Below are 26,977 nucleotides of genomic sequence, written 5' to 3'. Positions count from 1 at the left end.
GAAAATATTTTCTAGTGTTTGGGTATTTTTATAACAAATATGCATCGTCAGATGCCAAATTGTGAAATATATATTATTGTGTAGAAATTACATGAGTGCCTTAAATAAATGTGTTGTGAGCATCATTACTCACAGATAATCTTCTCTGAAACTCTCAAATCTCCTTCACACTTGAGCATCTGTTAAACACCTCAATTCCTATTGTGTTTTATACAGAAGAAATGGTTTAAAACAATATGGACAGTAAAATACAGCAGAATGTTGGAGGAAACCATTTGTTGCATAAGTTTACATGATATCTGGATGGTCAATCCTTACAAAACTGCAATCAAAATCATCATTTAAATGACAAATCATTTGTAAACATTTACAAATATTTTATTTGCAAAGATCTGATATTTGAATGATTAATGTTAAATGTGTTTGTTTTTATGATGACAACAGAGAGAGATCATCAGATCTGTGCATTACAACAGCTGTCTAAATTATCATTCATCTTTTACAGATATGTACTTAAATAACAGATGCCATAAAAATAAACATAACATACAAATTCCCTTTTGTTAAAAAAAAACTTTAAATCAAACACTTACAGAACATCTATAAGAGTTCACATTAAATCATTTCATGTCATTTAAATATGAATGAACCGTGAATAAATTAAAAGTACGTTACCATAATCATAAAACAAGAATATAAATGCATTCTGGGTAGGTCAAAATTACAGCAAAGGAAATAAATGCCTTTATAATAATAATAATAATAATGATAATAATACATTATATTTACAGTGTGGTTTTCTTAAACCGAAAGCATAATATATAAAAGAAAATAATAATAATAATCCAAATAAAATAATATATAAAAAATAAAAACAATTAAAAAAAATCATTTACAATCAGCTGGTTAAAAAAGATCCATCATAATAACATAAACAAATGATGTAATGAGATTCTGCTTGTTTTACACACTACTGTACACCGAGTCAAAGATGTATACATCTGTTGAAATTATAATAGTGCTAATATAATCAATAGAAAACTGTAAGATGCCAGATCAGAATAATGAAAGAAATACAGATTACAATAATAATCTGAATCATATGACACACTCATCTTATGTTTCATTCACCTGTGTGTTTAGCTGGTGTCTGGTCCCTCATGTTTGTATAATCATCGTTTATAAATACCAGAACTAAAAGAAACAAGTAAAGCTTTAAAGGCAGATCATACATTAATGACGCTATAATAAAACAACATCAACTGTGTCTATTTCATCAGAAATGTTGAGAGAAAACACAAAGACTCCTCAGGTCATCTGCAGGAAATCTCTGGTGAACTCATCTGTGTGTAGCCCTGAAGATAGAAACGCCCGACTCCTCCCCTCTCATTAATATTAATATTATAATAAAGCTGAAGGCTATGCTTTCTTACACACACACACACGCTGAATTTGGCGTTTATCATCTATACGACTCTTCACCTACAATAAATCAGAAATACCTAACGTGCATATTCAGCAATAAACAAAAGGTTAATATACATTTAAACAACACATAACAAACATCTGTACATTCAGCTGTGCTCATAACTGAATAATAAACAGACGTCTACAATACAAACACACATGAATAAAATCTAAATCAATCTCACAATCAATAAACAGAGACCTGAAGCCCATCACGAGACCATCGCCATCTTTTACATTATTCATGAGGAATTGTATAATACATTTGGTGTCATTTTTTTTTTATGGTTATATTTGTAAATATTTTAATAATTTGGTACTCGAGATGTTACAGGCTACATGTGTGTCAGTTCTGTTACTGGACTGTCAACATTGTTACTCGACCTTACTAACAGAGTTTGACAGTAACAAGAAATGATCCTTACAATGTCCTTACATTTTACTGCAATATCACAGTAATTGTTTATCTATAATACAGTAAACATCGTATAATTACACTTTACTGCATAACTTTAAATATGTTTTGAAGATAAGGTGAATTACAAAATAAACAAATCCTGAATGTTTTTGAGAATCTGAGAATGAAAAACGTCTCAGTGGATGTTAATGGTCTTAAAACAGGCTTCATTTCTTTAGTGCAAATAAAAAAAAAATTTGGGGTGAACCGTGAGCATGTCAGGATTCACTAAAGCATTTAAAATGTAATGTATGTGCGATCATATTGTGTGTGTGTGAAGAGGGAGCACTTCAGTTCAGCATTTACGGAAAAACTGTTTCTTATTATTTACCTTAAAAGCTTTGCATGCCGAGAGCTTCATCATCTCAGCTGAAGAAATCTAAGGCAAAATAAAAGTCTCTTTCCTTTAAAGACACACTAGTTAAAGCAGCAGAAGATTGAACATGTTGACGTCTCAGGACTGTGAAAGTTTCCAGATGTTGGTGTGTCTGTACATTCAGCGATGAAGCGGTGCACTTCAGACACCTGAGGAGGATCCTGGGATTGTTGCTGAACACAGACACACAAACACAAACACAATGAGTATACACATACATTTGACTTATGCGTGTTTTCAATGGCTGAAAGATATTTACTATGTGTTGACCTTTATCAATGTGTGTATGGCCTCGTAATGGCGAGTCGTGTTTTGTGGTGTGCTCTTCTATTTGTACAATTTTGGTCTGTGTTCTGAAGATGGCGAGTTTTACATTCTTTTGAGTGGCAGCAAAGGCAGCAAATCAGCGTCAAGTGCTTGCATTTCATAATGAGGTTGCCAGTTAAGCAAGAAGGGATGCCAAATAGGTGCAAAACCACCCTAATATAGCTTTCTGAAAGAGGTTTTTAAGAAGCATCCAAGGCATTACAGACCAAAATTTTGTTATCTACATTACAGAACAAGGATAAATACCCCGTTTAATCATTTTATGTCAACTATAAAGTTGGTTGTGACTTCACCTTTTAGTGCTTAATCCTGTTCTGTACACACACACTTCAGTAATTTATGGACCGATAACCGCATTTTACTACCTAATGAACTCCTGTAAAATGCAGGCAGTGACAAGCATAGATATGTATAAAGGCTAGATGTCTCGCCGCGCTGCTGGCCAATTGAGTGGAACATCCGCATTTGGCGGCCATCTTACCACAGGCAGCTCGCTCACTCGTAGCATTGAGTTTTTATTGGTGCAGGTACTTGGTGATACATGTCTGGATCCGAACCTTACTTCCGGTTTCGTTTTTTTAATGGTCTAACTAGTTGCTAAACTGATCTCTTGAACAAATGCCTCGTCAAAAATAACAAATGTTTTGGTTTCCTATGTGATCTATGTGTTGTTGTTTTGCTTGTTATATAAATAAACTACGTTTAAAGTACTTTGTTGTTATTTATTATTAGCGGAGTTCACCAGAAGTTACTGCGGACCGCGACAGCCGCTTGTTTATGTTGTTACTGCTGAAACCGTCTATAGCACTTAAACATGAAGTCAGATTTTCATGCCATGGCCCCTTTAACACTGCATACTTACTTATACTAAAAAAAATTCATGAAACATGTTAAAGCATTCAGAATTATAGCCACCTCAATAACGTTTGTAAGAAACCAAACCGTTGAAAATTGGTAAAAAATTTAGCAAGTTATGGTCATCTAAAAGTACTTGCACCATTAAAACTCAATGCTACGAGTGAGCGAACTGACTGTGGTAAGATGGCCGCCAGGTGATCATGTTAGAGACTCTGCCGTAACATATCTAGCCTTTATACATATCTATGGTCACAACCGCATTTACAGAAACTCTGTGTACATAACCGAACTGAACAACTAGTTGTTGATGAAGTATTAAAATGTGCATCATGGTCATGACTCATGACAGGTCTCTCTTCTGAAAAAATAAATGGAAAAAAGTATACACTGTGCAGATAATGACTGAGGCACGAACTTGTGTTGCCAGCCCTTGAACGAAAAATACAGTACACGTATACAATACAAAATACATCTAGAGACATGGAACGAACATTTGAGGGATTCACTCCCGCATTTAAATGCGGATGTCACTCCTGAAAATTTGCAGTGTGTATGAGGTCAATGCTGTATGTTAGAGTATGATCTGTGATGGTGTCTCTGTATTTACTGTGATGGTTTCGTAGGCTCCAGTGATGACTGCGATGAAGAGCGACAGAACCATGTAGATGAAGAGCGAGATGAAGGTGTAGAGATACACCTGACTGAAGACCCACACCAGCGCCCCACTTTGCTCCACCTCAGAGAACGTCGCAAACATGTCATCGCCGTTTATCAGAGAAAACAAACACTCGGACACTGTAGAGAGAGAACGAAACTGACAGAGAAAGAGAGAGATCAAGGTCAATATGTTTCTTGTGTGAAAGGCGATATACATTTTAGGAGGATCTCTTGACAGAAGTGCAAAATAATCTACATAACTATATTATCAGTGGTGTATAAAGACCTTACATGATCAACTGTATTGTTTTTATTATCTTACAATGAGCCATTTTTATCTATATACACAGCAGGTCTCCTTACATGAAAGTCACTGTCACGTTTCTACAGTGGCCCTAAATGGACAAACTTCTCTTTAGAGCGCGATTTGTCCTTACGTTGTCTCTGACGATGACATGTTTGTCCTGTGGCGGCTACCGTAACTTCTCTACGCATTTCAAAAGGGAGGGGTGAGCTGTGGACTGAGCTGGTAGTTGTAATTCACAATCTCACCTTTAGATGCCACTAAAAATGTACACAGTGGTCCTTCAAACATTGAATAATAATGAATTAATATTGAATGTAACATCTTGATTCATTTCTTAACCATAAACTACTTCCCTAAATTGGTAGACATCAGCGAAACCCATACGGCAAAAATATATTTAAAACAGTTTTAAACGTATGCTAAATACATTTTGTAAAAAGTAAAACTATATATTTTTGAATTTTAAAGTATATTTAATTTTAACCTTCATATATTAACATAATATATTATATTACTTGAAATATATGTTATTTCAAAATGTATTCAAGGGGCAACAGCAACAAATTAATTTTACAACCCATACGGCAAAAAATGTATTATTCCTGGCCAAAATATAAAGGCTTGTATAAAATGTATAAAATAGATATACAATTATAAAAATATTTTTTTCTTATTAAAAATATATTTAATTTTTTTTTAACACCAGTTACATTTACAAAATATATTAAATATTTATATAAAAATATATTTATTTTTAAAATACATTTCAAAATATACAACAATGGCCAAAAAATATATTGGTGAAAAATACATTTTTGTAAACATATTTCAAAATATATTTTAGTACATACATTTTTTGTTTATTTTTAGATATTTTAACACTTATATTTGAAAATATATATTTTTGCTATATGAGAATAAACATCATAACCACTAATCAATTTAGGTTGTTTGTCATCTTCCCTTAATACGAACCCTTGAAGCGTTTACTATATAACAGCCCCTACCGCTCGCACATGCAGATGTTGAATAAATCTTTGGTGTCCCCAGACTGCATATGTGAAGTTTCAGCTCAAAATACCCCACGGATAATATATTATATCATGTTAAAATTGCCACTTTACGTGTGAGGAAAATGTGCAGTTTTTGTGTGTGTCCTTTAAAATGCAAATGAGCTGATAATGCAAACACTGATCACCATAATGGTGGTTTGTTGAAATTGAAACTTAATTGTGCTGTCAATTATTTTCTCTCTCTGCACTAAATGGCAGTGCTGTGGTTGGATAGTGCAGATTAAGGGGTGGTATTATTATAATGAGATCCCCTTCTGACATCACAAGGGGAGCCAAATTTCAATGAGCTATTTTTTTACATGCTTGCAGAGAATGGTTAATCAAAAATAAGTTACTGGGTTGATCTTTTTCACATTTTTTAGATTGATAGAAGCACTGGGGACCCAATTTTAGCACATGATATGTCCCCTTTAAATGATGACATACTTTATTGTGGTAAGGTCCCAGGACGATCCAGCCGCAGAAGCAGTAGCCCATGTATATAGCAGCAGCACAGCAGCAGAATCGAATCACATTTGGAAACGCAGCTCGCAGAGTCACAATAAGAATCTGAGAACAAACATGAGGTCAAGATTTAAATCAGGTGTTCATTTCAAACAAACAATGAGATTTAAAAACATTTGATATAAAACACTAAAGTGACAAAATAAAGTGTTAAACTTACATTATATTTCTGAAAGAAGCTGAAGTATCGTATCACACCCACCCACACCAGCAGCGTGGAGGTTCCCATTAAAATACTGCAGACATCGTAAGACGCCAGATTCTACAAAACAAACAGAACAGCCAATCAGCTCTCGACGTTTCTTAAAGTCAGATAAGTGTTCAAAGGGAAATGTGCGACCTTGGTCTCTATGGCAATTTTAATGAAGGAGGCGATGATGGTTAGAACATCGCTGATGATGAGGAGCAGATACCAGCCGTTAATAAACTCCAGACGATCTCCCCAACACACTGAACGATCCAGAGAGCGTCTGAAATACTGCACAAACTCCTGTACACAAACACATCATCATCATCATCATTACTTCATGTGCTTTAGTAAAACACTAGCTGCATTTCCATTACCCTTTAAATTGTGCAAATTGACATTGCGAATTAAAAATACGGCCAATGGAAACACGTAAATTCCGCAAAAACTCAAAAGCTATATACGCTCGCGTGAGGTAGTTTCTCAGGCAATTCAGGAGGTGTATTTTGCAAAACTGCAATGGAAACAGTTTATTCAAAATTTCAGGTCTTATTAAAGCAACACTATGTAGTTTCCATGTAAAAATGACTTACAGCTCCTCCATGTGGTTGAAAAGCGCAACAGTGCCTGGTATCAGACACTCTTCTGCAGGCAGGGGGAGGGGCGGGGCTGTGTGCTCTACCCTCCACCGCCACTTTCAGAGTGTGCTTGTAGCAGCTAGGAGGCTGCTCAGGTTGCAGCAACAGTACAATTTGTCCAGTTAAAAGTTGTTCTATCACTGAAATAATTTTAGAGACATTATTTAAAGGTAAAAAAACTACATAGTGTTGCTTTAAGTAAGTCACATAATTATTATTTGAAGATGGCTAAAACCTGCCAGAAACACCTCAATACATGTCTGTTCCCAAGTATAAGAGGCTTTTCTTGCCAATAATGTTCGGATAACACTCTTAAATCTCTTTTGATTTAAAACAATGTACTATTACATCCAAGAAACACCTATAGACGGTTTCAGCAGTAACAACATAAACAAGCGGCTGTCGCGGTCCGCGCGTAACTTCTGGTAAACTCCGCTAAGAAAAAATAACAACAAAGTTCTTTAAACGTAGTTTATCTATATAACAAACAAAAAAACAACACATAGATTACCTAGGAAACCAAAACATTAGTTATTTTCGACGAGGCAGTTGTTCAAGAGATCAGTTTAGCAACAAGTCAGGCCATTAAAAAACGAAACCGGAAGTAAAGTTCGGATCCAGACGTGTATCACGTGCGTCAGATGAAACCGTCTATACAATGCCGATCCTAAGTGTAAGAGGCTTTTCTTGGCATTAATGTTTGGATAATACTCTTACGTCTCCTTCAGTTAAAAATAATGCTTAGTGGGATGGATGTGATATCAGTAAACATCAGTAGACGGGATGTTTGGTATGACTTATCATAACAGAAAAAAATATGCTCAGTCACATATCATTGACTGTTGTTTCGTACGGAAGCCCTCAAGCGCAACGTAAAAAAAACATGAAGTCCTTTCTTCCTCAGACTAAGATTTTTCTTTTTCAATTTTTTTTCGCTTTCAAAAAACCTTTTTTCCTTTCAATTTTTTTACTTTCAAAAAAAATTTTCTCTTTCAATTTTTTTCCCTTTCAAAAACCTTTTTTTCCCTTTCTATTTTTTTTACTTTCAAAACAACTTTTTTGCCTTTCAATTTTTTTTCGCTTAAAAACTTTTTTTTCTCTTTCAATTTTTTTTCGCTTTCAAAAACCTTTTTTTCCCTTTCAATTTTTTTACTTTCAAAACAACTTTTTTCGCTTTCAATTTTTTTTTGCTTAAAAAACTTTTTTTTTCTCTTTCAATTTTTTTCTCTTTCAAAAACCTTTTTTTCCCTTTCAATTTTTTTTACTTTCAAAACAACTTTTTTGCCTTTCAATTTTTTTCGCTTAAAAAACTTTTTTTTCTCTTTCAATTTTTTTCGCTTTCAAAAACCTTTTTTTCCCTTTCAATTTTTTTTACTTTCAAAACAACTTTTTTCGCTTTCAATTTTTTTTCGCTTAAAAAACTTTTTTTTCTCTTTCAATTTTTTTCGCTTTCAAAAACCTTTTTTTCCCTTTCAATTTTTTTTACTTTCAAAACAACTTTTTTGCCTTTCAATTTTTTTCGCTTAAAAAACTTTTTTTTCTCTTTCAATTTTTTTCGCTTTCAAAAACCTTTTTTTCCCTTTCAATTTTTTTTACTTTCAAAACAACTTTTTCGCTTTCAATTTTTTTTTCGCTTAAAAAACTTTTTTTTCTCTTTCAATTTTTTTCGCTTTCAAAAACCTTTTTTTCCCTTTTAATTTTTTTTACTTTCAAAACAACTTTTTTCGCTTTCAATTTTTTTTCGCTTAAAAAACTTTTTTTTCTCTTTCAATTTTTTTCGCTTTCAAAAACCTTTTTTTCCCTTTCAATTTTTTTTACTTTCAAAACAACTTTTTTGCCTTTCAATTTTTTTTCGCTAAAAAAACTTTTTTTGTCTTTCAATTTTTTTCGCTTTCAAAAACCTTTTTTTCCCTTTCAATTTTTTTTACTTTCAAAACAACTTTTTTCCCTTTCAATTTTTTTTCGCTTTCAAAAACTTTTTTCTCTTTCAATTTTTTTCGCTTTCAAAAACCTTTTTTCCCTTTCAATTGTTTTTACTTTCAAAACAACTTTTTTCCCTTTCAATTTTTTTCGCTTAAAAAAACTTTTTTTTTCTCTCAATTTTTTTCGCTTTCAAAAACCTTTTTTTCCCTTTCAATTTTTTTTACTTTCAAAAGAAACTTTTTTCCCTTTGAATTTTTTTTCGCTTTCAAAAAACCTTTTTTTCCTCTTTCAAATTTTTTTCTCTTTATTTTTTTTTCTTTTTCACATTTTTTTCTCTTTCCATTTTTCTCTTCTCTTTTAAAGGCCACACAAAGAAAATTATTGCTAGCTAACAATTAGCATGCAAAACCAACTTTGGCCCCCAGGTGTCACCACAGGAATGAAATTGTGTGCTTTAAACGCTCTCTCTGCGGATATGTAATTATTTAATGGAGGTTACATATGTTTGATATGGAATTTGTTGTCATTTATAACTGCTGTAGTTGGGTCATTCGTTTTCATTTGTTTTGTGAAACAGAGAAAGCCTGACACTGGAGTTTTAATTTGACCCCGGATGGAGCAGTTTTTAGCAAGCAAACATAAAAAAACAAGGTTTGTTAAAACAACTTTTATCTATAATCTCTTGTTGTGCATGAGAAAGTGTAAAGTGTGCATTTAATTTCGATAAACACTTTGTTTGAAATTCAGTATTTTATTTGTCTTTAACAGACTGAGGCCATTGGGTTTGAGTTTTGATGATAATGAATGTTTAACTTTAATTTCTAAAAAGCAAAATACCACTGATAAGAAAGAGTTTGATCTTAGTCTCCCTCAAGAAGAGTCCTGCACCTGCTTGACCCAGAGCCATAGAAGGATAGAGTTACGTCAAGTCCGTTTACTCCAATGGAACGTTTTTTTTTTACAGCAATGGCGGACCACGGAGTCTCTCCAAAGTTCCCGGAAGTCACAGTCAGCTCCATAGAGTTGCATTAGAAAGATTGAATGTGTTGAACTTAATACAAGTTTTAAGACTTAATACGCTTGACAAATAAGATTGTATGTTAGCAATACATGTGAATCGAATGACTATGCATCAGTGTGTTTGCAGTGCATTATTTCTCATTTAATTAGTACATTTAGGGGGTGTTAGTAGAAAACGGGTCAGGCTAGGACAAGCTGTGGATAACTTTAGCAACACACAACAAACCACGAACAGCCTTGTATTTGGTAAATTTCGTTTTCTTAATGCAAATTCATCCATTATTGTAAATATTGTGTAATTAGAGAGGCTAAATAAAGTGATGGTGGTATAAAGTGCATATTTATGCATCAACGTATGGGTGGAATGTTTTTAACACTGTGGTTTTGCTGGTTAATAAATAAAATAAAATAAATTTATTTATTAATAACTTGTCAAATGTATACTTACATAGTTAAGAAATTAGTAATCATTTAAAGTGAAGATGATGTTATGTCCCATCAGATGTTTATATTAACAACAAAAAGAAAACTACACTAAGCCAGAAATATTATTATAATTTATAATAAATTAAAATAAATTAATATTAAAGTCTTTTTTAATGTTGTGCTTGTATATTTATAAATTAAACCAGTATGAGTTACATTCACAGCACATTCACTTTGTACATTATAAACAAGCATAACATTATAAACTTACATTAGTACAGTGTGATGCATTTTAAAGTGGCTAAAGGCAGCGTAAAACATGTTAACAAGCCACATACCAGCAGATGACCATACAAATGTTCCTATATTGGTGGATTTAATTTGTCAAAAAACATTGTTTATATAACTACATAACAACACTACATTCACATTTTGATGTGATATAGAAATATCGTAAAAAAATGCGTTTCTTGACTATAAATTAAGAAAAATCACAGCTCTTTGCCTCTAACTCAATGTATTTCAATGGCTCACTATGGGCTTCTAGGAACTAACTGAAGTCTGCGTGAATCACGTGACGGCCGAGCTTCTGGACTTCCGTTGGCACAACTCTGTTTCTCTATGGCTCTGGCTTGACCCACCCTGTTTGATAATTCAGCAGTAATTAACAGAACACCCGACCCATTTGACAAAGACTGCGGCCCAAACCGCTCTGTCTCAGATAAAAACGTAGAAAAAACTTGGGAACTTGGGAACGAGAAAATTTTTTTTTAGAAGCGACATTTTTGAATGCGAAAAAATTTTGAAAAATACATTTTTTTAGAAGCTATTTTTTTTCAATTTGAAAGAGAGAAAAATCTTAGGACTTAGTCTTAGGAAGGAAGAACCTGAACAATTTTTCTTCATGTTTTTTACGTTGCGCTTCTGGATTCCGTAATTTCGCAATAGTCTTTTGTCAACATTTTGAAAATAACGCTCAAGTTTGCATAAATTTGGAATGGAAATGCAGTTACTATTATCATTTCTCTACACTGGGTGGAGATATACTAGATCTCAAAAACCTGAGCTGCTCTTATACATGTATGTATACATATTTGAATCCAGAGTGAGCTTAAACACAAATAAAATCTATATTGTGCCAAACGTTGGATTTTTAAAAATATGTTAAAAGAGCTGTGCAAACATACTTTTTGTATTTCCCTGAATAAAGTCATATGGGTCTGAAACAATGAGGCATTTTAGGGTGTGAACTGCTCTCTCTTACGTTTTGCAGGATGATTCCTCTGATGATGGAGCGTCCACACAACACCAGAGAAAGACCACAGATCACAGCCACAAACAGATCAAACGCTACACGAGCATAGCTGTCCGCTAAACACGAGACAGAGAGACAGGAATGAGGAAGATTACACAAGAGAAAAAGTCAATATATGAATGTTTTATGTGGTCTCACCGTGTCCGGACACATTAGGGTCTCGACACTCCTTAATGGACGCTTGATTCTGCAAACTCAGCTTTATTTTACCGCTGTGAGCTTTATTATCAAACAGAATCTGAACAAACAGAAACACAAAGCATTATGTGTCTGAAAAGACACTATATCAAGTAAATACATTTATAACTTTTTCATTTTTAAATTCGGTTACAAAAAAATTGTATATATGAAGAGTTCAGATGCAAAACCCTCTAAGTGCGTCTGATATGTGTTCTTATAAAGAATTTTTTTTTATCACACTCTGGTTTAGTTTCAGTAATTTCACTTGAATGCTAACGAAAAGGTTATTAGTCAGTAATTGAAATGCATTATTTTCACAAAAGTCACTTATAAATAAATTATCTGTCTTTGCTACAGGACTCTCTAAAAAAAGTTATTTTGGCCAAAAACTTCCACTTTCACAAAAAAATCTACTTCTTTAAACAAAACATAGTAAAAACGTACAAATCATTGAAGATTTAATTAGAAACATTGCAAATAATAAAAGTCAAAATGTAAAAATGAAGAAAATAAAGCACACATTAGGTGGCGCTGTGGTCCATGTGACTGCCACATACAGGTTGTATTCAGGTTGTCGTACTTACAGAGGACACAAGTTTAAAATGTGATGATCGTTTTGCACGTCGTCACTGATCTAATTAATTATTCGTGCACTTAAAATGCACAAAGTCGACGTGATGTTTAGGGGATTTGTATAAAAAAACAACTATATTTCAAAATAACGTTTTGCCGTGAGGCCAGGATTAAGCACATTTGAAGCGAAGGTATTTGATTACCATTAGGGCTGTGCAAAAAATATAAATACAGCTGACTATCGTGATACGGTCTTTCTACGATAGTGTATCGGTATTTCAATCTTTACTATCGGTATTTTTAAAAACCCTTAAAAATCCCTCTGTGTGCGTCAAACGACCTCCTCCGCCGCTGCTGTAGTTGTCGCTGTCCAGTTGTCTGTCATATACGGCTAATGTCTCATAAGTTAAACGGGAGTGAAAAAATGGCTGAAAATTTAAAAACACCTGCAGCGTTCGTGTGGATGCACTTTAGCTTAAAAAAAAATCAGCTCTATTTTTGTACATTTTTGATAAAAAAAAAAAAGGTAAAAGCATTGGAATGTATCGCAACATGCAACATATTGTATCGTGAGGCCCTTGCCAATACCCAGAACTAATTACCATATAATATCATTATTTCATTTTATGTGTTTAGCGGTGTAGGAGCCAAAATGTGTTATTCTGTTTGACCATTGTGTGGCGCTGTGACCCTTTAAATTTTGCATAAAGGTGACCTTCCTATAGACGGTTTCATCGGACGCACGTGATACACGTCTGGATCCGAACCTTACTTCCGGTTTAGTTTTTTTTTAATGGTCTGACTAGTTGCTAAACTGATCTCTTGAACAAATGCCTCGTCGAAAATAACAAATGTTTTGGTTTTCTTTTGTAATCTATGTGTTGTTTTTTTGCTTGTTATATAAATGAACTACGTTTAACGAACTTTGTTGTTATTTATTCTTAGCGGAGTTTACCGGAAGTTCATGCGGACCGCGACAGCCGCTTGTTTATGTTGTCACTGCTGAAACGGTCTATTGTTATGGGCAGGTGGTTTGACCCGGAAGGACAAAATGTTTTTGACCGCAACAGAGCGAATTGATGACTGTATACGTTTGCCTCGCTGTGTTTATATTTAATGCTAAATTGGATATTATATGTGTATTATGTGGAGTAATTAAACAACATATGATGATGCAACAGAATAATGGACTTCTCGTTTTTTATGGAGACATATAATAAGGGGCAAACAACAATACCATCAACGCAAGAATGCGCGTCAACCTAAGTTTTCTGGGATCGAATAACCCAGTAGCTTAAAATAATAGATTTCGCTCCTAAAAGCGGCATTTGCATCTAAGCTCTTCATTTTAACACACATCTGTTCAGCTAACCATATCACCATAAATATATAGAAAAATTTAAGAGCTTCTTAGACAATTAAACTATTTTAAGTCACATGAAAGTGTGTTCATACTGTGATGGAGAAGGTGTAACAGTCAGGAATCTCATTATTGATAATCGTCTGAATATTTATTGCCTTCAGCTGAAACTGTATCGTTACATTAATTAACCTGGAGAAACAGAGAAACAGAGAAAGAGATGCATGTTCATAAATGTCTATACAGTGTTTGTGTGGTTAAGCATTGCGTTAGATGCTCTAAAGGTCATGGGTTCGAACCCAAGGAGCACACATACAGATTAAATGTGTATCTTGTAATGAACTGTAAGTCGCTTTGGATAAAAGTGTCTGCCAAATGCATAAATAATAAATAAATAAAGGAACTTGAGTAATTTGAGTTTGAAAACAGTTAGTAGTGCGAGTGGGCATTACTAAACTTTCCTACGATTACAAAATTAGACACAGATACATCCTCATTTAGACAACCTGTGTGTGTGGTGTGTGTGGTGTGTGTGTGTGTGTGTGTGTGTGTGTGTGTGTGTGTGTGTCTTACTTTTGAAATTTGAGGGTAAAGTTCTTGTACTGGTAGTTGCTTTGTAGGGAAGGTGAGACATCCGTGAGTGGATTCAGTCCAATACAATCTAAACACACATGAGAAACCCACTGAATCACAATTCAAACACATGCACACTTATTGTTTATGAGTGTGATGATAAAAACAGATGATTAGTTTGTCTTTTATCAAACAGATAGAGGCAGGAATCAATTCTGCACTCATAATGAAAGACACACACACACACACACACACACACACACACACACACACACACACACACATCTATGGGCACACTCATATTATACCTAACCCAACCGAACTGTGCCTGAGCGTGATTGTCCTCCCTTCCTACTCTCTCTCTTCTTCTTTTTCTTAAAATTGGAGCCCATCATAATGTTAAGTTTTGGGATTTCATTTTTAATAGTTTGAGATGAAATGACACGTATGCCTCTCACATGCCTATCAAATTGCTTAGTTCATCTATTGCTTACACCGCTCAGGCATTCACAAAACCATTTTTAATCCTTTTTTGTGATCACACTTTGTGTTCCACTGTGATTAACCAAACTGCGCTCGGGCGCGGTACTTTTCGATCACACTAGTAAAACGAACCAGCCTTTGGGGTGCTTTGTGCACGGTTTGGTTTGTATAATGTGAGTGCGTGATGCATCCTGCATCCCTGAATGCATTGCACTGTTCTCTTGATTTCTGTGCTATCAATAAAAGGATTGAATTTTAGCCCACCTGTCATAACATGAGGGTCAATGTCAAACGTGTCATTGACTGGATCAATGCTACCCTTCCTGTAGTACCGCTGACACAGAGAGAGGGCGCTTCCGTTTAAACCCACACCTGAAACATATGCGTACTTGCCTACTGATGTCTGTGATAGAGCCAGATACTGAGAGAGAGAGAGAGAGAGAGAGAGAGAGAGAGAGAGAGAGAGAGAGAGAGAGAGAGAGAGAGAGAGAGAGAGAGAGAGAGAGAGAGAGAGAGAGAGAGAGAGAGAGAGAGAGAGAAAGCATAATATTTTATATCTCACACTATTTGTTTAGTAAGCAGTATGCATGTATGTATGAATAGTATAAAAATGTACTGTACGCTAGAGCTGGGCAAAAAAAATTGGCTGCGATTCTCATGCGTGTCTCGTCAGTAAAGCCAGTTTGGCGTTTAGTAGTAAACCACTATCACCTGCTTTCAGTTTGAGCGGCATTTACTACACAGAGACGTATTTCACCAAGAGGCTAGGCAAAATCGCGTTCATAATCAAAGACAATCTTACACGATTATTAACACGATTTTGCCTAGCCTCTTGGTAAAATACGGCTCTGTGTAGTAAATGCCGCTCCATCTGAAAGCAGCTGATAGTGGTTTACTACTAATCACCAAACTGGCTTTACTGAGGAGATACGCATGAAAATCAGAGAATCGCAGACAACTTTTTTCGGCAGCTCTACTGTATGCATGGGAACCTTAAGAGTCAATATAAAAAAAAAACAATCAGCATATAACAGAACATATAACCATATAAACTTCATTTATCAGCCTATTGTAGAAACAAGCGCAGATCTGTGCGCCAAAATCACGTGTGATTCATGAAACATTCGTTTTCTGACAATCTCATCATACAAATGATCGTACATTGATACATGTGGTGGATAAAAACTGTCGTTATTTGAGGCTACGTTTACATGGAAACAATCTGAAAAGAAACCGCAAAAGTGGCGTTGCGTTATCACTTTTTATTCCGCGTTTATACGAGCATTTTGAGGGGGAAATCTGCATGCATATGGTGACGCAAAAGTGTGTTATATTTGATGTAGTATGTACTCCAGGAGGCTAGGTGGCAAAGTGAAGCACTGACACAAAACAACACCAAGTTCGTGTGCCTCTTTGCCTTCGTACAACCTTCTTCCTGGTTCTCCCAGGTCTTGTCCAAAGCCATCTGGTTTGCCTCCGATGAATTGGCGCATCAACAGTTTCACTGAGGTAATAAATGCGCCTTCTCTGATCAGTAATACTTGCTGTGAATAATTCGTACAACTGCTGGAAAGACTTGTATATTTATCAAAGCTACTATGGCAACTTGAAGGTCTGACGTATGAAAATAATCTGACATGTTTGTTGTTATTTTCCTGAACTGGCGCATGCCTGTGACGTTAACGCGTACGCGGCGAGAGCCACCGTGAGCAGACTTTTGCGTTTTTACTCTTTAGACGAGAAGGCGATGGTATATAGTTTTTAAGATTTCCACTCTGGAGGATGGGTTCACTTTTTTGCGTTTTTAAGCCCCCAAAACGCCTTCGCTGTGTAAACGAAAGGCACATCCGATAAAATCTTTTTACGTTTTTACCCTCGAGCGTTCTCGTGTAAACAGGCCCTGAATATTACACCCATATAGGGCTGCTTAACGATTAATCGTGACTAGGGCTGTAACTTTTGTGAAAAAAATCATTTTCGATTTTTAATATATAAGTGTTCATTGAATCGATTGTAAAATCGATTTTCCAAGTAAAAGATGTTTCCATTTTCAACGCCAAATAACAGACAAATGTAAAGAGAGCGCCTGAAACGCACAAGTCAGCAATATTTCTTATTCATTGTCATTAAGTTTCGTGCAGAATAAAAAACAGCAACAGTAGTGAAACATTCTCTAAAAGAGTGGACTGCTGCCATAAATGAAAAACATTACTGCAGGCTTCAACCGGCTGCTTTTATGATTTAGGCAATTTAAAAATTATTTTAAATAATGATTCGATTCATTTCAAACAACTGTTCAAAAACGAAACTTTAAATAGACTTACTTGAAGTTGAGAACATGCTGTGTATTTTTTTATTAAACGTAACCGACACTTAGGCGGCACTAGGCAGGCATAATGAAATGCGCAAAAAGACTAGGGTCATTACAAATTATTGGTCAGGAAAACAAGTCGATCAACATTTAAGGGGTCAAGAGCAGAGCGCTTTTCATTTACTATATGTCCATCTGTTGAGAAGACGCACTCCAACCGCACTGATGTCCCAGGGAAACTCGGGTACTTCGTTGCCAGCTGCGTATTTCGTACTGCCAATCTTTCATCACAAAAGCGGGTCGCTGTCAGCTCGCAAGGGTGGCTCCTTGTCATAACTCATCATCTCCTGTAAGGTCACAATTTCGACGCTGTCTCGTGTTGCACAGGTTTATTGACGTTGTCCTCCATTTTCTTTGCAAAACACTAGATGCAGCGATTGAATTCGTGAAACTATAGGTGCGTAAAATTGCTGTGTATTTTCTGTCTAGCTTTCGCACACCTACTGCACTTTCGGAATTCTTTATTTTCTTTTTCTGCTTGTTTGTGAGTTTTGTTACATCTATATTTTTAACTGTTTAATTATTTTAAAATTAATAGTGTACATATTTGGTTAAAATCGATTGCCTATTTTCGTTTTCGAAACTCTTTTTGGTTGGTCCGATCGATTGTGCAATCGATTTTCGAACGAAAAGTGACAGCCCTAATCGTGACTAATCATTTGCAGAATAAAAGTGTTTGTTTACATCATATTTGTGTGTGTACTGTGTATAATAATTATGTATATACAAATACACACACATGCATGCATAATTTTAAGAAATAAATCAATTTAAATATTAAGTATTTATAATCATATAAATTATATATAAATATCAAATGTATGTACACATTTTCTTAAATATGTACTTGTAAATATATAATGCATTTAAAACACAGAGAATTCTGAGTACATCCAGAATCTGTGAAATAGATGCAATCAGTGACACTAGCTTCTATTAAATATTTGCGCAAAACTTTAGCGTTATTTTCTAAATTTCGACAAAAAACAATCGCGAAATGATGGTGTTTCCATTAACCGACGATATGCGAATGAAACATCGTTTTTGCTCTTGCGATAAGTCTGGTACTAAAATTGCTGTTACGAAATGTTACTGAAACTGATCCTAAATCTATACTAGACTTACTTGTATCAGGTGATCTGAAAACGCAAATAAACAGTTCTGCGAAATACACGTTTTCTGAATTGTCTGAGAAACCACCTCATGTGCGCCGTATTTTTTATTCGCAATGTCAATTTGCGCAATTTAAAGGGTAATGGAAAGGCAGCTACTGTGTCTCAATCCTCCTTTCCGGATTGTAGCAGTGTCGCAGATGTGAACTGGCCCTACTGGGTAAGCAAGGTTTTCTCCCACTGTAGGCCACATACTGGGAGACTGCTGATGATAGTTTAACTTACAACTTTAGTTTATACATTACAATAAAATTCCCAAGTGTGCTAAAAGTCAGTTAGATAAAAACTCTTTCATCACTCCTCTGATGTCCTAATGTTTCAGCAAGAGTATTGAAACAAAGACAGAGCAACTCTGTACCCATAAAAATAACCATGTCTTCAATACAACAGAATAACATTATTATAAACTGTAATAAACACTTACAATCAACATGCAATCAAATAATGAAATATTGCAAAAATATACATATAGCAATAGTTTGCAATAACTAAATACTTCTTACATCAAAGTTTTAGTTTGATGCAGATAGAAGAGAGACGGGAGCACGACCAATGCTCCAAATTAACATAAATATATACAAAGAAGTTTTTACGCTTGCAATTCAAGCAATTCGGAAAAAGTGTTTTTCGCAAAACTACAATGGAAACTACAATTGATTTGCATTTACAGGTCACTGATCACATAATCATTATTTGAAGATGACGCAGCACGTATTAAAACTTTTTTGGCAAATTAAGGGATTTTTTTATTTGGAGTTTCCATCACTTGTTTCTTATGTGATACCTAGAAAAAAGCATAAAATCAATGAGATGGAAACCCAGCTACTGAAACACCTCAATGCATGTCTGCTCCCAAGTATAAGAGGCTTTTCTTGCCAATAATTTTTTGATAACACTTCTACTTTATTTTAATAATGTACTGTTACGTAAAAAAAAAAGAAAAAACCATGTGGAGTGGATGTGGGCCCCTAAGGTGACATTGGAGCAAAAAAAATCTAAAGTTTAGTTTCATGTGCTCACATGAAACTTTTGCATGCTCACGCCAAACCTTCATGTGCAGAATTTTTTTTAAAAGTTCAGTTTCACGTGCGCACGGGAAACTAAACGCACGGGAAACTAAATTTATTTAATTTGCTCCATGTCTCCTTAGGGGCTCCATATCAACGTGATGTTTGAAATTACGTTTTTATTTATTTAGGGCTAATCATCAGATCATTAACATATAATTAACTTGTGGAATGGAAATGCAGCTATTGGGAGAGAGATATAGTGATGTTTTTTTTCCCAATAAAAATATGTAAAACATGTATGTTGGTTATAAAAAGTTTTGAACTATATTTAATTCTCATTTAAATAGAATTTACATAATTAAACATTATCATATCTTACTAACATCGTGCTTTTTTAGTGACAAACGACTGATACTGATCTATAGCGTATTCAATGTGTTCATAAACATCTTTCTGTGTGTGGATACAGATTGGTTCTTCAGAATCATCCTTATAGTCTCTCAGGAACAGATGTTTGAAAGAGTCGGTGTTTTCTTCCTTAAAAGCGACCACCATATGATTACTGAGACCAAACATTACCAGCTGAGAGAGAGAAAGATGACAGAAATGATATTATAGAGTACATTGAATTAATTGATAACTGTGGTAAAAACATATCATGAATTATTCCCAGGATCATTGGCAGAAGATGGATGTGTAGCGTGTGTTAGTAAACTTCACTTCACCTGTACTGTAACTATGATGATCTTTAGCAGCTGAAGGACGAGTTTGAAGGGTTTGCGGCCTTTAGCGTGATATTTATCACATGGACTCATGAAGAAATATTTCAGCTTCCTCCTCAGGGCCTCCTCCTCACGCTGCTGAAATGACCCTGATGAAGACACATCCAGGGTTTGAAGGTTGCCGTGACACCTGCCATTGAGGTCACTGGACTCATAGTCTGTGACAGAGGTCAGCAGCCTGTCCTTCTCTGCGGAGCAAATATCATATCACAACAACTGAAGCTTTTTCAGTGTAAATAAGGTCAAATGTTTGCTTTATTGCAATATAAACTACAGTTATTGTTACTATTATGGTAAAAATGTTCAACATTATCAACAAAAATTATTTTAAAGTTTCTGCAAGCCATTTTACAATAACAGTGCCTTTAGTGTTTTAGAGGAAATGTAAATTACCATGGTACATTTTTGGCAGTATAACTATGATATTTGCTGTGTATTATTGAATACCTTTTTTAATACCACCGTAAATTTTATTTTACAGGTTTGATGTTAAAACGTGTCGACTATGACCGTTTCTGAATCCAAAGGCTGCAGCCTGCCGAGGTCGCAGGCCAGGTTTATTTCAGTTAACTGAGCATTACATTCACAAGTCATAAGCATTTTACAACAATTTACGATTAACTAAGAATAATAGTCAACTTTATAATTGTTAATATTGATAAATAAGACCTCAAATGTGACCTCCGGAGGCCTTCCGATTGAGAAACGACCTATAAACGGTTTTATCGAACACACGTCCGGATGACGCGATTATGTGTCTGAGCAGAACTTAACTTCCGGTCTCTGTTTGTTTAATGGTGTGACTAGTTGCTAATCAGGGGTGTATTCCAGAAAGCAGGTTATGTGACTTACCCGGGTATGTTTAGGAGTAAGTAAGCGGATAACCTCTGCTTTCGGTTCCAAAAACGGAGGTAACTTTCGGGTTATGTAAGTAACCATAGCAACTGACTCTCTGAAGATAACCTACTCCGGAGCAGGTTATGTTGCAGGGCAAGTTCATTTTAGTTAATAAAACGAGGCTCCGGAGGATGTCTGCGCATGCGTGTACTTATGATGAGCGTGCAGCGGGCGTGGAAGCATATATTTTGCATAAAATTACAATATTAAAGCATTTCTTTTATTACATTTACAGTCGCGAATATTTATTGCTGTCTTAAAACATTTACGATATTTTCTTTAAAGAAACAATTTTTTTTATAACATGGATTGATATTTGTGATTGGACTAATTACTGTACATTTAATTATGTCCATCATTAATATATCTCCAAATATCAGTAGATGTATGAAACACATTTCCGTCAGTTAATTATTCTATTTAAATTTGGTCAATTCATAAATAACCATGAATCTAAAGTTCTAATAAATTGTGTGTGCAAATACATTGTCAATATTGAGCCAGAAATCTTAACATATTTTACTTAAGTGACAATGTGCCAATGTTACAGTAACAAATAGAAACACATGATGCCTATCATAATAATAATTACTGAGGGACAGAAGTTACCCCTGATGTGCATCTAACCTGACCCACAGAATGACACCCATGAAGCACAGGCACGATTTAACACTGACCCACATAGTGACACAGATGAAGCACAGACTTCATTTGGTGAAACACCATTTAATCACAGACATGGCATAGTGGTCAGAGATTTTCTATTTTTAGTTAGATCATGTACACAATGAAATAAAATTATAAATATATATTCCATAGTATCATATTTATTTCTTAAACATGCACTTCAGATCCTTAGCCTCCTCTCTACATTTGATCTAGTTGTCCTTTTTCTAAATCACCCTTTTTTCTTTAAAATGGGCCTTTTGCAGCTGCTTTCCCGAGCTATTATTTTTGAGCCAAAGGGAAATTGAGATATTTGGTTATATTAGATGATACAAGACATATTAGAACATGTTACTATGGGCACTAATGTAACATTTCTATTCTCCACTTCTGTCACAACAGATCCTAATTGTCCAATGCAAATAAATGATCATTAGTGTACTGAAAGGCATTACACAAAATTATTGAAAATCTGTAAGGACTGTAAGGAAGCTTTACAATTAAAAGAGGGTGCATTTATCAGATAAGTAAATGTTAAAAAAGATGGCGATACAGTGTCATACAATGGAAAGTCCAAAAACTAAACAGGGTCATTGAAATAGGTACAAGTAGTACAAGTAGTGAATATAATCATAGTGCACTTTATGTGCCACAGCCCTTACAAAAATTAACCATGGTTTTATTGGTGTATAGTTGTGGTAACCATGTTTTTTCTGTGCATTGATTCAGCAAAACTATGGTTTTACTACACTTACCATGGTTTAACTATAGTTTTTGAAAACCATACCATGGTTACCATGGTTTTACTGTAACCATGTTTTTTGTTTTAACTGTAGTAAAACCATTGTTAATTTTTGTAAGAGAAAAGATCATCTTAATTATGTCAAATTATATCTAATTAGATATAATTACTATATTTAAAATCATATATAAAATCTATGATTATTTTTACAGGCTTTTAAATAATATTTAAATAATATTATGTGTATTTTTGTTGAGACACATATAATATGGACTTAAATGGGGTAAAATAGGTTCGTATTAATTAATTAATTTTATCTGTTTTGTAATCACGCACTTATATAACGTTATAAAACGTTGATTTCGACAGAAAGTATTGGTTTATACAGGGAGTGCAGAACTATTAGGCAACTTGTACCCTTGAGGATCACTTTTGTTGTTGTACAACTACAGAGCTCCTGGTCAACTCAAAATGCCAACAAACCCTCAAACCTGAACATTTAAGTAGTAAAAGTGAAATTTTGGCTTTATTAAGAGAATATTTCTATGTACATCATTATTAGGCAACTATTAGTGTGCAGAATTATTAGGCAACCAAATGAAAAACAAAGATTTTACCATCTCACTTGTTTTTTTTCACCTGTTAAAGTGAGAATAATAAACAAACTCTACATTTACAAAAAAAAATTATAAAACAATAAAAAATAAAAAAGATATAGACTCAGTGACCAGTATAGCCACCCTTCTTTTCGATAACAGTCACAAGCCTTCCATTCACGGATTCAGTCAGTTTCTTGATCTGGTCTGAACCAACATTTTGTGCACCCACAACCACAGCCTCCCAGACACTGTTCAGAGAGGTGTACTGTTTACCTTCACTGTAAATGTCCTGTTTAAGAAGGGATCAAAAGGTCTCAATAGGGTTTAAGTCAGGTGAAGAAGGGGGCCATGTCATTAGTTTTTCACCTTTAAGGCCTTTACTGGCCAGCCATGCAGTTGAGTACTTTGATGCATGTGCTGAAGCGTTGTCTTGCATAAAAAAGTCTTATTGAAAGATGCAGATTTATTCCTGTACCACTGCTTGAAGAAAGTGTCTTCTAAAAATTGGCAGTAGGTCTGAGAGTTGTTTTTTATTTCCATTTTCAACCCAAAAAGGTCCAACAAGCTCGTGTTTAATAATACCTGTCTGTGCCTGCCTGCCTGTAATGTAGAAGACACTTTCTTCAAGCAGTGGTAAAGGAAAAAGTTTGCATCTTTCAAGAAGACTGATTATTTTGTAAGTCAACGCTCCATCACATACATCACAAGTACTCCACTGCATGGCTGGCCAGTAAAGGCCTTAGAGGTGAAAAACTAATGACATGGCCCCCTTATTCACCTGACTTAAACCCTATTAGGACCTTTTGATCCCTTCTTAAACAGGACATCCACAGCGAAGGCAAACCGTACACCTCCCCGAACAGTGCCTGGGAGGCTGTGGCTGCGTCCGCACAAAATGCTGGTTCAGACCAGATCAAGAAACCGACTGAATCCGCGAATGGAAGGCTTGTGACTGTTATCGAAAAGAAGGGTGGCTATATTGGTCACTGAGTCTATATCTTTTTTATTTTTTATTGTTTTATTGATTTTGTTTGTAAATGTAGAGTTTGTTTGTTGTTCTCACTTTAACAGGTGAAAAAAAACAAGTGAGATGGTAAAATCTTTGTTTTTCATTTAGTTGCCTAATAATTCTGCACACTAATAGTTGCCTAATAATGATGTACATAGAAATATTCTCTTAATAAAGCCAAAATTTCACTTTTACTACTTAAATGTTCAGGTTTGAGGGTTTGTTAACATTTTGAATTGACCAAGAGCACTGTAGTTGTACAATAACAAAAGTAATCCTCAAAAATACAACTTGCCTAATAATTCTGCACTCCCTGTAATGTTATTTCTCATTTAAAAACTTTAAAGTTCTCTGATGTTTCTATGGTGACTCGTGAAATCTGTGATCCATTGACAATGCCTTTATGTTGTTACCGTGAGCGCGCATTAACTCTGGGTTACTTTCAGCGGGTTGATTGAACTAACTCTTAAACTGTGTTTTGGAACCAACATACCCAAAGTAAGCAAGTTTGGGGTTGATCAACCCAAAGTTCAGGGTTAATCTGATGGTAAGTTAACCCTTCTTTCTGGAATACACCCTGAACTCTTGAACAAATACCTCGTCGAAAATAACAAATGTTTTGGTTTCATAAAGATAAGTAAAGACAGTGATCATGGATTACCGCTATTTGATGGGAGGTTTGGCAGCTGATCTGTAGTCATTATATAGTACATATTTTACACAGTAACATTAAGTTTGCTTGTTAACAGAAATAAAGTACTCTAAAATGACTTTGTTATTGATTCTTAGCGGAGTTTACCGGAAGTTATGTTTGTTCCATGAAAGCCGTTTGTTTATGTTGTTACTGCTGAAACCGCAAAAACTGCACCTGAACCGAAGTGAACTTCCGTTCTGTATTAATTGATCTCTAGACCAACCAGGCAAGAATTCAAGGTCTGTGTTCAAATTAATACATTTATTTCACACAGTAACATTAGCTCAGTGTAAATAGTTGATAAGTTTTAGATATTAACGAAGGTAATTTACTTGTCATTTCCTATCTGAAATAAACTACTGTAAAATTACTTTGTTTCCACAGAAGCCGTTTGTTTATGTTGTTTCTGCTGAAACCCTCTAATTTAGTGTCTATTTGGCTTCAAACATGACAATTAGGCTATAGATAAGAGACAGACAGATTGTTTTTAAAAAACAGCCGACATTATTTCAACAAGATAAACAGACCAGAGGCAGAATAAAAGCATGTCAAACCTGTGTTTTGCGCTGAAGAACTGTCCATTTTACGATGAATAAACAAACAGATGTTGATCAAAACATGAAATGTGATTGATTGATTTGAAAAAACAAACAAACATGTAGATGAATCTCATCGCTGTCTGCAGTATGCATGACAAAAACAACCGCAAACCTAAGCCACGCCCACAACTGACTCACTGTCAAAATAAAAGTCTCATAAAACAGCCAGACAGTAGTGATGAAATTCACTCGAAACACCTAATGATGGCGACATCTGCTGTTGAAAACAAATAACAACGCGGTCTCTGTCCTAATATTTTACAAATATTACAAAACAATTGCAAAGGTGTTCTTGTTCTTGTGTTTTAATCATTAATTTAAAAAACATTTATATACAAATAACTCCCCTTTTAATTATGAACATGTTTGTCTTCAAAGCTGTCTTACAGAGTAGGCAAAATGGTAAAGTTTTCAGTCAGGAGTCCAGGAGAAGCAGGAATGTTAAGACGTTTTAGAAAATGTTTTTAATAGAATGGAAATTAAATGTTATTTTTCTGTTTTCCTATAATTTTAGACACTTGAAAAGATTTTTACACATTTTATTTTAAACCAATAGGCCTGTGTGTTAAAGGAAGTTATGTTTGACAAGAATGAAACTTTAAAAAGACAAGACTGAAGTGTGATAATGAATTTACTTTTCAAATCTGCAAGATATCCATTCATGTCAGCACAGATGTCAAATTGGCTTTTTTACTTCTGTCACAATTTTTCTTATTGTTTTTTATTTTGCAGCAAATGTTCAGTCCATTACTTTAACCTAAATGTCCATTCAGTGTAAAACATTTCATAGTCATAGGGTCTGAGGAGTGTAGTAGGCACCTAGGCACTGGTTCATTGGTTAACTTTGTGTTCAACTTCCCCTAGTGGTGAACCATAGGAGTTTCGAAACATTTATGACGTAACGAAGCCTCGTTTGCCAAAATCACGTGACTTGGCCAGTTCTACTAACTACAGAAAATAAACGTAACGTTCTCCAGTTGGTGGCGGTAATGTAACACAAACTGGTTTACTGCACCCAATTAAACAGCAGTAGAAGAAGACACGAGGCCACAGCGTGAGCAGACGCACGTGTGAGAGCCATTTTATCCTGCAGTGCTTGAGGTATGTGTCTGTCTATATCGGTGATCCTACGATTATTTACTAGTTTGCTATGTTTGTCTATACACACATAGTTGATGTTTATTATGAGAGGTTGGTAACTTTAAATGTTTGAATATATAACACTTTTGAATATTATGGGATGGATGAAGTGTGCACACTGTTAGAGCTCAGCGTTGCGTGTTTTTGTGCATTGTTGGGTGCAAGTCGTGTGCTACATTACTGCAGGATCTGAATGTACTCTTCTCTCTAAACTCATGAGAGCTCAGATGTTTCAGATCCTGATACAGACCTAAAGTAGAGTCTTAGATTGAGTGTCTTTATCATTATATATGATTATAGATGAACAATCAATTTATGCTTATTTTTTTTCTTATATGCAGGGTGATGGAGAGCAGATAAGGTTTGTTAACTGGTTCCATACTGTATGTTTGTAAATGTTTTCCTGCAAACAAAATTTTGTCTTGAACTTTATGTCCCTATGAGGAAAACTTATACATTTTTGATTGTATTCTGAAAGTATAAAAATGCTAAAAGTCGTATGTGTGTGTTAGATATTAAACAGTATCTACAGTATTTTCATTTGTCTATGTGTGTTTTCTGTAAAGTTGGATGTAAAGATGTTTTCTATAGT

General features: G+C 34.8%; 1 protein-coding gene across 1 annotated transcript; it reads right to left on the bottom strand.

Annotated features, from left to right (window-relative positions):
* Positions 1 to 356: 356 nt before the first annotated feature.
* On the bottom strand, positions 357 to 25,385 carry mcoln1b (mucolipin TRP cation channel 1b). The gene is made up of 13 exons (XM_073856545.1): positions 25,201 to 25,385; positions 19,983 to 20,227; positions 19,676 to 19,839; positions 14,969 to 15,129; positions 14,222 to 14,309; positions 13,744 to 13,840; positions 11,674 to 11,773; positions 11,485 to 11,591; positions 6,367 to 6,516; positions 6,187 to 6,288; positions 5,949 to 6,071; positions 4,093 to 4,299; positions 357 to 2,473 (listed from the first exon to the last, which is right to left on the bottom strand). The coding sequence occupies exons 1-13, from the start codon at positions 25,226 to 25,228 to the stop codon at positions 2,342 to 2,344; spliced, it is 1,704 nt and encodes a 567-aa protein (XP_073712646.1). The 5' UTR covers positions 25,229 to 25,385; the 3' UTR covers positions 357 to 2,341.
* Between the last annotated feature and the right edge of the window lie 1,592 nt (positions 25,386 to 26,977).

The sequence above is a fragment of the Misgurnus anguillicaudatus genome, chromosome 19 (assembly GCF_027580225.2).
Source record: "Misgurnus anguillicaudatus chromosome 19, ASM2758022v2, whole genome shotgun sequence".
NCBI lineage: Eukaryota > Metazoa > Chordata > Actinopteri > Cypriniformes > Cobitidae > Misgurnus > Misgurnus anguillicaudatus.
The sequence above is the reverse complement of the archived record's forward strand: the minus strand, read 5'-3'. Positions and strand labels throughout refer to the sequence as shown.

Excerpts from the sequence above, each read along its gene's own strand:
- mcoln1b (XM_073856545.1), bottom strand. The coding sequence starts at position 25,228 with ATGGACAGTTCTTCAGCGCAAAACACAG. Across the intron at positions 19,840-19,982 it reads TCATCATAGTTACAGTACAG|CTGGTAATGTTTGGTCTCAG; the intron begins GTGAAGTGAAGT and ends TCTCTCTCTCAG. Across the intron at positions 6,517-11,484 it reads GAGGAATCATCCTGCAAAAC|GAGTTTGTGCAGTATTTCAG; the intron begins GTAAGAGAGAGC and ends GTTTGTGTACAG.